Below are 12,753 nucleotides of genomic sequence, written 5' to 3' on the forward strand. Positions count from 1 at the left end.
GATAAACATATTTGGGCAATGTTTGTCATACAAGGTGGCTAACAGAAATACTGGATGGAGTACTGGAATCCTTTCCAGTTGTTTTCATATACCCAGCCAATATCACTCCTCTATTCTGATAAATAGATGGTCTATTTGCAATAGAAAATGGGACTTTGCAGGTAGAAAGGCAAATATGTACAATTGTCTGAAAGTTATAAATTTAAAGTGTTTACAAGCAGTAACCAGTTGAAATCAGTAAACAAAGGGAGAAATAGATTTTTCTCTTTCTTATACACAGGAGGAAATGGCCTGAGCCTTCAACCATTATTGGCTCATGGGGTGTGTTCGTAACTGAGCTTAGTCTGACAATGGTCAGATCATTGGCATGAATGAAGCCTTGTGTTGAGCATATAGCTATGCCAAGACAGATTGTGGTGTGTGGCTACTTTCTGAGGTAGAGAAACCACATTCTACATGGTATGGCTTGGTGAGACTGCTTGGTCTGCTTAGTCAGTATTGGGATCTCAGATAGGCCCTGAAAAAGACCTAAATACATACATATATACAAAAAATATATACATCAACTGATGTATTGCTTTTTCTTATCAGTTCTGAATCACTAGAAAACCTACCCCAAATATTTTAAAGTACATCCATGTAGAAAATGGGGAAGAAATTTGAATTTGATCAATTTGCCACTTGTTTTCTGTAATTCTTATGATTTCCTAAAGTCTCTTAAAGGTTCAGAAGTCCATCGGTGGAGTCAATGACCATGAATTTTACTCTTAGCAAGTGTTTGTGTTTGATTAGGCCAATCATCAGAGCTAGAATCTGAACTGAATTTATATATTACTAAAGTTGTCCTTTTGTTTGTAGCTTTCAAGTGGACAAACTGGTGCATCATAGGGCAACAATTTTTGAACCAAGGTACCACAAATGGCCCAACTCAAAGAATGCTTCCAGAATCTGAGACTCATTAGTTCCATGTAATTGAAATTTCAAGAACTACTTGTATCTGCAGTTATGGCCATTGCAGCATTGCTGCCATTAGCTTCAGTCTTGTGATCATGATTTCTGAATGCATTTCCTAGAAATCCATAGGCAAAGAAAGATAGGAGAGACCCTCATCATCTTTCCTGTCTCCATCTTGGCCCTGTGATTAGTTGGTTGGCAGCATGGCCCAAAGAGTGAGTGGGAATTACCTGCTTTGGGACCAAGGCTGAATTCTTAAATCTCTTAATAACAGTGGACAACAAGAGAAGGATGAGGGAGCAACTTGGATGCTTGCTGGTAATATAGGGCTGGTTGGAGGCTCTTGCAGTCAACAAGTGAGCTCTCCTGCTCCCTGGAGGGACAAGACCCATAGAGACACATTAGAATAGGAGTGGGATGCAGTTTTCCTTGCAGTACCCGAGTCCCTTTGTTCCCCTTCCACCAGCAAAGTGGCAGGCAGTTCTGCAGATCAACTGAGAAGAAGGAGGAGGCTACACTGGGTTGAGGTCCTTAAGGGAAGGGAAATGTGTCAGATTATATTATATATGAAAAGAATGACCCAACATGTCAGGGGTTGTCCAGTGATTACTAATTCTTTCTTATCTACTGTATAAATTGGCTGCATTCCTTCCCATCAGGGTATCTGGCATAAATCAGTTGCATACCTGAAAATTAATTACCAGATGATGGAACAATGAATGATCCTGCTATTATAATCAGCAAGGTCATATTCCCTGTGGTCTGCTAATCTACTGAGAGTTTCAAAAAGAATTATTGTGTTTCTGTTTGAATCATGCCTTTGTATAATTTTGTTTTCTTATCTGCACATGGCTATGCCAAGCTAATTGCAGATTTTTTTTAAAAAAAGCCAGTAACTATTAGCAAAGGGCCATGGTGACTCACTGGGATGCAGTACTGCAGGCTAACTCACTGCTTACTGCCAGCAGTTCGATTCTGACCAGCTCAAGATTGACTCAGCCTTCCATCCTTCCAAGGTTGGTAAAATGGGGAACCAGATTGTTGGGGGCAATATGCTGACTCTGTAAACTGCTTAGAGAGGGTTGTGAAGCACTATGAAGCGATATATAAATCTAAGTGCTATTGCTATTGCTGTCTCACTGAGAAGCACTATGGTTGATAACTTCATTATATCAGAAAGCAGGCCCTTGTTTAGAGACCTGCTTTCTGACATATTGAAGGTAAGATCCAAAAGCTTGCTGATGCACTTAAAGATCTGAAAGCTTTTCTTATAGTCTGGGCAATATTGAAGGACTTGCCATGTTGCATGAAGTGGAGCTTTTTTTGCCCAAGGTTGTGATGACAATTTATTAACAAGGGACTTGATGTATCACAGGTGGAATTGGAGATATTGGTAGGACATGGAAGTAGCAATATACCTGCCAAAGACCCTGAGATGTCTGAAAGAGGATACCTTTCTTATATTTCTTGACAAACAAATGCTTTGAAGCAAGACAGAAATTCTACCCTAATCTTTCCAAATTCAAGGATTTAGGAATTCGGGTTTAGATTAGATAAGAGAGTGCAGAGCATGGGTGTCAGATCATTTCCAAATGAAGCACTAGAACTAAAAAAATGAAGGGAATTCTGGTGCTATAACAGCCAACTTCTTTTATAGTCCAGATGAATTCAAGTGGTTGTGGATTCCTAGACAGCAGACATCACACTACTATTGAGTAGGGAGAGGACTTGCAAACATTTTAAAGGAGACAATTAAAATAAACTCAATATTAAGAAGGAAGTTATACAAATCTCCCGAATTTCCTCCAATACACCCTGGGCTTAGGGTCTCCAATTGGATTATCATGTCTGCAACATATGATATTAAGTTGATGCTATACGGCAGGTGTTAATATTCAGGAGTATGGACATTTCAAGTATGCTGAGAGAGAGAGGGAATATATAGAGGGGTGTTGTATTATACAGGCATCATACATAGGGGTGGCTGCTGGGGGTTCGCAAGGGTTCGGGATATCCTCTAGCTAAGATTCTGCACAGTTCAGAGAACCCCCAAATCTCACTCCTGGCTGGTCCTGCTCACCCTGCCCCTCCCCACCCCTCTCAGGAGTCCCCATGTGGCCTGGATGCAGGTAAGTGCAGGTGCGCACAGAGGCTTGGGGAGGGCAAAAAATGGGCCTCCTGGGAGTTTGGGAAGGCCAGAAACAGGCCCGTTTCTGGCTTCCAGAGAGCCTCTGGAGCCCGGGGAGGGCAAAAATGCCCCCCCACCCACTGTGGTTCAGGAAGCCAACTACGCTGAATACCACCTCTGCTTCTGTTGCTTCCCTGGAAGTCCTGATAACACATACATTTTTTAAAATTATGGAAAAATATTCCTCTTTATGAAAAATTGGTGCCCTCAATAACAAAAAGCTGGAAGGAATTCCCAGAGGATTTTAGCTCAGGACTAAAGTCTATTACAACCTTCTTTTAAAAATATGTAATTATCTTGACAAGATAGAGTGCCTTGTCTGCTCATTGAGAGACAAATGCAGAAAGGGCTCTGTACTGAAAGGAATGATTAATAGTCTTTGTCAGTAATGGGAAAGAAAGGATAACTTGACGGGTTTCATATGAGTAATTTCCATGTAGTCTAAGAGCATTTTTATAACTTCGAAAGATCGACTGTAAATTTACCGCCTTGATATAATCTTTTCTTGTTGGTCAGTTTTCTATCAATTTGTTATAGCGTCTCCTTTGCTAGTATATCAGTTGCTAATAATAATTAGTCATAATTCAGAACAATTTGTATTTTGGATTCCATTGTAGCATCACTGCAGAAGGATTGGATGTTTTATGAGCTAGAAACATATTTATAGTGCTTGCATGACATTTTTTTATATAATGGAATTATGTCATGACAAAATACAAGCAACCCTAGATTCTAATTTTACTCCAAATATGACAAATTAAAGGAATGTTAGGTAGCAATGTTCAGAAGACCTTCACAAAATACCTTAGGGATATTTGAGAGTCTGGCTTGTCAAGGCAGTCCCAGCTGTTACTCTTGTGGTACCAAATGCACCATACCACAGGGGGCCCTCCTTTAGCTGTAACAAATGGAGTACTATGTTAGGTGGTAACTTCTACCAAGGGATTAATGTGTCTGAAGTCCACTGTACAAGAAGAATCAAGCAGCCATCATGGTTAATTAGCAGATATTTGAGTGATTCTGCGGTCTGGGGTAAAGGTTAGAGGGGAAGGGGACTGAGATAGGAGAAAAATTAGCAGTATGTCTGACAAAGGCAAGGACTTGATGAAATGCTTGCTGTAACTGATGGATGTTATACATGGTATTCTTTGACACTGCTGAAAATACCTGAGAGAACTGGTGCTAGAGTTACTAGTATGGTGGGAAGGATAATGTAAGAGTTTGAATACCTGCATATGCTTCAATGCTGGTGCAAGTTAGAGGCTTACAGAACATGTCCTTTGTGATATCACTCACTGACTACCAGCATGTCTCAAAGGAAGAAAGGGTCAAATTGGGGAACGAGTATCCCCTTCATAGTTAATATACCTGCCTTCTTTCTTTATTCTTACCTTTATTGTCAGAGTACAACATGTGTACAATGAAATTGTCTGAGGCTCCCTTTGTGCACTCCCCCAACACAACTCACAGTGAGGACAGAAGTCCCTAACCCAGTCCCAATCTTATTACACTATGTGACCTTTTTGCACAATATGCCGGCCCTGCAAGTCTATCATACTATGTTGACATGAAGTTATTTTCCGTTCAGAAGTCTGATAGCCCATGGGTAGAAACTGTTCTTCAACCTGTTGGTGTGGCTGGCTATGCTTCTATATCTCTTACCTGATGGTAGGAGATGATGTTTTGTGCTGTGCTCATCACCCTCTGTAATGTCTTTCTATCCATGACTGTCAAGCCAGCACACCACACGTATGTGAGGATGCTTTCTATTGTGGACCGGTAAAAGGAGGTCATCAGTCATTGTTCCACTTTATTCTTTCACAAGACGCTAAGGAACTGGAGTCTCTGTTGGGCCTTTCTGGCCACCTGGGTTGTGTTGATTTTCCAGGTAAGATCTTCACTGAGATAGAAAGGAATTCCAGGAATTTAAAGGAGGAAACTCTCTCCACACAGCCCCCCTCGGTGTAAAGTGGGATGGGTCCTCTCTCTTCTTCTGGAAGTCTAACACCATGTCCTTTGTCTTGCTGATATTTAGGTGCAGGTTGTTTTCTAGGCACCATGAAGATAATATTTGAACTCCCACCCATATGTCTCCACCTGTAATGAGACCCAATATGGTAGTATCATCTGCTAACTTAATGATCACAATGGATGGGTCAGATGATACACAATCATGTGTGCACAGTGAGTATAGCCCTGTGGGGAGCCAGTGCTAAGCTTCAGGGAGGTGGATTTGACAGACCCAGGCCTCACTGTTTGTGGTTGGTCCCTCAGCAAGTCTTTGATCCAGTTTCAGATAGAAGAGGGAAAATCCAAGTCAAGCTTTTCGATAAGGATGCTTGGCAGGATAATATTGAAGGCCGAGCTGTAGTCAATGAAAAGCATCCTGAAAGCATCCATAGTTTCTGGTTTCTCCTGATGGCTCACTACAGAAAGTAAGGTAGTAGCTATGGCTTCGTCTGTTGACCTGTTCCCCCTGTACGCAAACTGATGCTTGTTAAAGTGTAGTGGGAGGCATGTCCTAAGGTGTTGGAGAACCAGTCTTTTGAAGCATTTCATCACTACTGACGTTAATGCGATAGGTCTGTAGTCATTTGGACAGTTAATTGCTGTTTTCTTGGGGACTGGGACAATAGTGGGCAATAGTGGACAATAGTGGATGTTTTCAAGCATGATGGAACACAGGCCGTTTGCAGGGAGATGTTAAAGATCTTTGTCAGGACCCCTGCTAATTGATCAGCACAAGTCTTTACCACTATCCCCAACACCCCATGTAGACCTGCAGCTTTACTGGGATTCACAGCCTTCAGTACAGCTCTCACTTGATGTTCGTAATAGGGTGAGTGGCTGGGAATCAGAAGGCTGGCAGGCAGAGGCTACGGGGTCTAGTCTTTTTACCTCATAGTGGGCGAAGATGTTCAACTCCTCTATCAATGAGGCATCAGCATTCACCATGTTCCTCCTGTTGTCCTTATAGTTAGTTAGAAGCTTCAGTCCCTGCCACACTTGCTTCAGATTGTTATCTGTTAGGTGGTTCTCCACCTTATATTTATACTGTTGTTTTGCCATCTTAATGCCTCTTCTAAGGTTTGCCCTGGCCTCTCTCTCTATATCCCTGTCCCCTACCTTAAAGGCAGAATCCCAGGCTCTCAGAAGTGTCCGTAGCTCAGCAATCATCCAGGGTTTACAATTACCATAGACTCTGATGCACTTGTCTGTTGTTACACTGTCAATGCACACTTTGATGTAAGAGAGTACGGCATCAGTGTATTCATGCAGGTCTTGATGTACAAAAAATGCACTCTACTCAGTGGTTTCAAAACAGTCCTGCAGCTGACTAAGAGCACCCTCTGGCCAGATTTTAACCATTTTCATGACTGGCTGAGTTCTTTTCCTGAGAGGGACATATTTTGGGTATGACAGAAGTGAAAGAAGGAGTTTTTAGTTGTGTTCACTTGAATAAAAAGCCTCTGCAGAAATCAGAATTGCACAGTGTATCTAATCACATGGAGATTATTTTCCCTATTAGGGACAAGCAACAAAAAGGAGCATTGTGAATTTTATATTCATCTTTGAAACTTAGTTACAAAAATATTGCTTGAAATTTTATACGAAAAGCATTAGATAGTGTTTGAATTCTTCATACTGGAATTTATTTATTCATTTATTCAATTTCTACAGCAGCCCATCTTAATCAATGACTCATGGTGGCTCAAAATTATATATATATATATGGATCTTTGGTTGGAAGTATCTAGGCAACGTTTGATGAAGTCTCATTCATCATCTTCAGGCTTCTGTCTCCGGCTCTGTGCTTCTCAGAGTAATGTGAGATTGCAGCTGCTTCCTCCTTTTAACTGCCAGTGGGGTGGGACTTGATTGGGTGGGGGTTGGCTGTGTTCTGATTGGGTGGGGGTGTGTTCTCATTGGTAGGGGTTGGCTGTGTTCTGATTGGTTGGGGGTTAGCCGTGTTCTGATTGGTTGGAGGCGTGTTCTGTTCAGGTGGGGCTTGGTTGTGCTCAGGTTAGTCTTAGTTGCTGGGGATTTGAGCTGGTGAGTTGTGATCTTGCTGTTTGGCTTCTAGTTCGTGGTCCTGCTGCATCTTCATAGTGGGTGTCGGTTTGCTTCATGTATGGCTCAGAGGGGTTTGAAGTGGGTAGTGATGCAGCTGCAGTGCAGCTTCTGGTCCATGGCCATGTCTCATTTTCTGAATGGGTGGGAGTCTGTTTTCTATATGGAAGTGTGGTGGTGGCATCTTGTGTGGCTTTCATGGGTGTGGGTCTGGTGTCCTTCTTCATGTTAGGTACTTGTCTGTTCATGAGGGCGGGTTTCCAAATGGCTGGAAGGTGGGAGGTGTCATCTCATTTGTTCATGCTGTGTGGGCGTTTTTCTATCTCTATGGCTTCTCTGATTATTCTGCTGTTGAAGTGTGTTCGGTTTTGGCGATAGTTCTGGTATTTTTAAAATCAATTTCATGTCCTGTGGCTTTGAGGTGTTGGACCAGGGAAGAGGTCGCTTTCTTCTTTTTTGATTGAGTTCTTATGTTCTTCAATGCGTGCACTTATTCTTCTGTTAGTTTGTCCAATGTATGTGGTAGGGCAGGCAGTGCAGGGGATTTCGTATACTCCTTGGTTTTCTAATTCGATTTTGTCTTTGGGGTTTCTTAGGATGGTGGATATTTTTCTGTTTGTGCAGAATGCTGTTTTGATGTTGTGTTTTTGGAGGATCTTGCTAATTTTGTCTGTAGTGCCTTTTATATATGGGAGGAGGGCTTTGCCGTTTTCTTGTTCTCTGTCTTGGATTTTGGTTGGGGTTTCTTTTTGGATTAGGTGGGTAATCTTCTTTCTTTGGAATCCATTGGCTGTAAGTACGTTGGTGAGAGTGTGTAGTTCGGTTTTTTGGTGTTGTTCATCGGCTAAGCATTTTGTTCTGGAGATGAGTGTCTTGGCTACTGAATTGATCTGTGCTGGGTGGTGGTGTGAGAGTGCATGTAGATAGCGGTTAGTATGTGTTTTCTTCTGGTAGATGGTGTGTCCTAGGAGCCATTGGATCTTTTGTATACCAAGACATCTAGGAAGGAAGTTGATTGTTGGCTTCTGTTTCCATGGTGAATTGTATTTTGGGGTGTAGGCTGTTGAGGTATGTGAGGAAGTTGTTCAGTTTTTCTTTCCCGTGTGGCCAGATTATGAAGGTGTCATCTCAGTATCTGAGCCAGAGTTTGGGTTTGTGGTCGTATTTTTCTAGAGCTTGTGTTTCAAAGTGTTCCATGTAGAGGTTTGCGATGACAGGTGAGAGGGGTGATCCCATGGGTGCTCCTTCTATTTGTTTGTATTTTTGTCCATTGTAGGTGAAGTATGTATTGGATAGGCAGTGGTTGGTTAGATCTAGGATGTGCTTGGGGGGTTGTATTTGTTTTGGATGGCTGTCAGGGCTTCTTTTATTGGCACTTGGGTGAAGAGGGATATGACATGAAGCTTACTAGTAGGTCGCTAGGTTGTAAGTTTTGTTTCTTTATGATCTCGATGAACTGGAATGAGTTTCTTACGTGTGAGTTGATGGATTCTGCATAGGGTTGTAGTTGTTTGGCGAGGAATTTGGCCAGGTTTTGTAGAGGTGAGCCTATGGAGCTGACTATTGGTCTGAGTGGGGTTCCTTCTTTGTGTATTTTGGGGAGACCATAAAGCTTGGGGCATCTGGATGATTTTTCTCTGGGTATGATTCCTTGCTGGATTTCTTCACTGTTTCCAGCCATTTGGAAACCCGCCCTCATGAACAGACAAGTACCTAACATGAAGAAGGACACCAGACCCACACCCATGAAAGCCACACAAGATGCCACCACCACACTTCCATATAGAAAACAGACTCCCACCCATTCAGAAAATGAGACACGGCCATGGACCAGAAGCTGCACTGCAGCTGCATCACTACCCACTTCAAACCCCTCTGAGCCATACATGAAGCAAACCGACACCCACTATGAAGATGCAGCAGGACCATGAACTAGAAGCCAAACAGCAAGATCACAACTCACCAGCTCAAATCCCCAGCAACTAAGACTAACCTGAGCACAACCAAGCCCCCACCTGAACAGAACACGCCTCCAACCAATCAGAACACGCTAACCCCCAACCAATCAGAACACAGCCAAACCCCTACCAATGAGACACACCCCACCCAATCAGAACACAGCCAACCCCCCACCCAATCAAGTCCCACCCCACTGGCAGTTAAAAGGAGGAAGCAGCTGCAATCTCACATTACTCTGAGAAGCACAGAGCCGGAGACAGAAGCCTGAAGATGATGAATGAGACTTCATCAAACGTTGCCTAGATACTTCTGAATCTTACGCGGGAGAAAACCCGAACAACCAAAGATCCACATACAAATACCCGAGAACCTCAGAATATATATATATATATATATATATATATATATATATATATATATATATATATATATATATAATGATTAAAGCATTAAAACATTTTAAAACAATAAAAGCAATAAAAAATCCAAATAAATATACACAGCAGCCAAGATAATTGGCTTGTTAACCATAAAGCCAGGAAATGGTCCCTTGACACATTCAGTGCCACATGCTTGGGAAAATAATCAAGTTTTTAGAGCCTTTTGAAAGGCTAACAGGGTTAAAATGTTAGATGACGGAAAACTATTCAATACCACTGACAATACTACCACCCTTCAAAGCAACATTGATTATGTGTCTGAATAGTCAAACAGTTGGCAATTTCAAATCTCGACCAACAAATGCTTTGTCCTACACATTGGTAAAAATACAATTTGGTACACCAAATACAAGCTAGGCAGATATGACCTCTTTGATAACCCTCATTCTGTCAAGGACCTTGGAGTACTCATATCAAACCACCTAAGTGCCAGAGCTGACTGCAACAACAAAAAAGCACTAAGAGTTGTAAATCAAATCTTACGAAGCTTCTCAACTGGTAATACTGAGTTACTAACTAGGGCATACAAAACCTTTGCTAGACCAATACTCGAATACAGCTGAGCTGTCTGGAATCCACACTGTATATTGGACATTAATATAATTGAGTGAGTCCAGAAGTATTTCATGAGAAGAGCACTACATTCCTCTGCTCCCAACAAAATACCCTATACCATCAGGCTTGAGATTTTGGTCTTGGACAACCTAGAATTACACCACCTACGACTGGACTTAAGCGTAGTACACAAAATTATCTGCTACAATGTCCTACCAGTCAATGACTACTTCAACTTCAACTTCAACTGCAACAGTACAAGAGCACACAACAGATATAAACTCAACGTAAATGCTCCAAACTTGAGTGCAGAAAGTACGTCTTCAGCAACAGAGTGGTCAATGCCTGGAATGCACTACCTGACTCTGTTGTCACATCCTCTAACCCTCCACTCCTTTACCCTTAAACTATCCACCTCACCCATTCCTAAGAGGTCTGTAAGGGTCGTGCATAAGTGCACAATTGTGCCTACTGTCCCTGTCCTATTGTCCCATTTATTCATACCTATTTCCTGTATTCTTACTCATGTTTATACTTATACCTATTATCTTGAAAGATATTGACTAAATAAATAAAGAAATAAATAATAATAAAAAAATAAATAGAATCACTGCCTAATTGAATACTGCCCAATCTCCTAGATCAAATTGAATAGGTATGGACTCTGGGGAAAAAGATGTTACTTCAGGTGAGCCATGTAGGGTTTAAGGGTGACATCCAGCACCTTGAATTACATCTGTAAACATACCGATAACTAATGCATCTCATACAGTAGTGGTGTTACTTGTGCCATATACCTGCCATCATTTACTACCTGCGTAGCTGCATTCTGCACCAGTTGAAGTTTCTGAATGCTCCTCAGGGGTAGCCACATGTAGTGCATGTTGTAGTAGTTTAAAATAATGGTTACAAGGGCATGGTCTGGTCCAGGAATGGGTACTATCACCCAAAGGTGTGCAAAAGCTCTCCTAGCCACAGCTACCCCGTGCTCTTTGAGCAGAAACTGTGAGTTTAGGATGACCCTGAGTTTGTGCACTGATTTGCCTGGGATGTTTCTTTATTCTTCATAAATAAGTTCCACTGATAATTTAATATTTTTCTTGTTGTTTATTGTGGTTTATTTTTTTCTATCTCAGTGTATGCCTTTTCTCAGTTATTCTAAGTATAAAATGAAATGGTCCTTACTGCCTTTAAACCATACTATTGGCTGTGTCCATTATTCTTGGGCTGAAATTTTGCTGTTTCTGAAGGGAATTGACAACTTGTTAAGTCACCAGCTTCTCAGAAAAATCATCTCACGTATTTTTTTCTTTCAGATCGAGAACGGATTGGCCAAGATTCTGCTTATGAGCAGGAAGGAAAGGTGCAATTTGTCATTGACGCAGTCTATGCCATGGGTCACGCACTGCACAATATGCACAAGAATTTATGTCCAGGGAAGGTCGGTCTTTGCCCCAAGATGGATCCAGTAGATGGTGGAGAGTTGCTCAAATATATCCGGAATGTCAATTTCTCAGGTCTGCCTTTTAAAGTTAGGGCTATGGCATTCCATAACTAATAGGAAAGAAAAGAATATTGCTTTATCTCCTTGGCAACTTTTTGGTCTTGTTTGTTTTCCTTCAATTCTCCCTTCCTCATAGTTAGAATATATATTTGAGATGTAGTAAGAGGCATATAGGACTTAAATGCATGGACTATTTACTGCTTGTACATTTACTTTTCCCAATATAAAATAAAGATGAAATGTTATTTATAGCCCACTCAAAGTGGTTTAGAGAGTCAGCATATTGTACCCAACAATCTGGGTCCTCATTTTACTGACCTCAGAAGGATGAAAGGCTGATTTCAACCTTGAGCTGGTCAGAATCAAACTCCTAGCAGTGGGCAGTGAGTTAGCCTGCAATACTGCATTCTAAGCACTGTGCCCGTAAGGCTCTTATTCCATCATTGTTCTATCCAAATGAGGAATTCCCTCTTAATAGCTCTCATTTCTTCATTCCTCTCCCATTAGTAAAGTATCTTCCTTGATAAAAAAATATTTCCTCTCTCAATTAGTTATTCCTTTACATCTTCTAGAAACTCCTCACACGCTCACATTGTATGTTTTTAATATATGGCCTTTCCTTCAGCCTACTTATTACATCTATTTATCTTTCCACTGCAATCCCCTTACAGTCTGTCTCCTTAATTTATTCTCTTCCTAGCTAGTTATCTGAGTTTCCTGCTTCCTCATGTTATTGGGATTTATTTGTGAAATTTATGTGATTTTGTTTTAAGGTGATGTTTGGGGTTGGGGGGGAAACAACAAAAAGTCTTGGCTTGAAACAACTCAGTAAGTAAACCACTGTAACTAAAGATTTCATTATACTTGTCATCTGGTTACATTCAACTGTATATCATAAACTTCCTTTAGTATGACTAAAAGGGCCCATTTGTTCCTACAGCTGAATAGCATTTCTTCATTGAAGTTGTCTTTTATATTAGGCATATTTTAAAACACCTCTAAGACAATAGTGAAGACAGAAATATTTTACAAATACACAAGTGATTAAACTTCCCATTTTAACATGGAAAAATGGCCTTTTG

The 12,753-nt window shown here is 41.2% G+C and overlaps 1 protein-coding gene across 1 annotated transcript in view; it reads left to right on the forward strand.

The window, feature by feature from the left end:
- Positions 1-12,753, forward strand: part of GRM4 (glutamate metabotropic receptor 4) — a 346,515-nt gene that overhangs the window by 285,777 nt on the left and 47,985 nt on the right. Inside the window, exon 7 of the mRNA XM_087929596.1 lies at positions 11,484-11,684. Within this exon, the coding sequence (XP_087785722.1) occupies positions 11,484-11,684 (201 nt within the window). The remainder of the gene's footprint in view (positions 1-11,483; positions 11,685-12,753) is intronic.

Source organism: Pseudonaja textilis, chromosome 3 (assembly GCF_049901715.1).
Source record: "Pseudonaja textilis isolate UNSWEBS1 chromosome 3, rPseTex1.2, whole genome shotgun sequence".
In the NCBI taxonomy this organism is placed as follows: domain Eukaryota; kingdom Metazoa; phylum Chordata; class Lepidosauria; order Squamata; family Elapidae; genus Pseudonaja; species Pseudonaja textilis.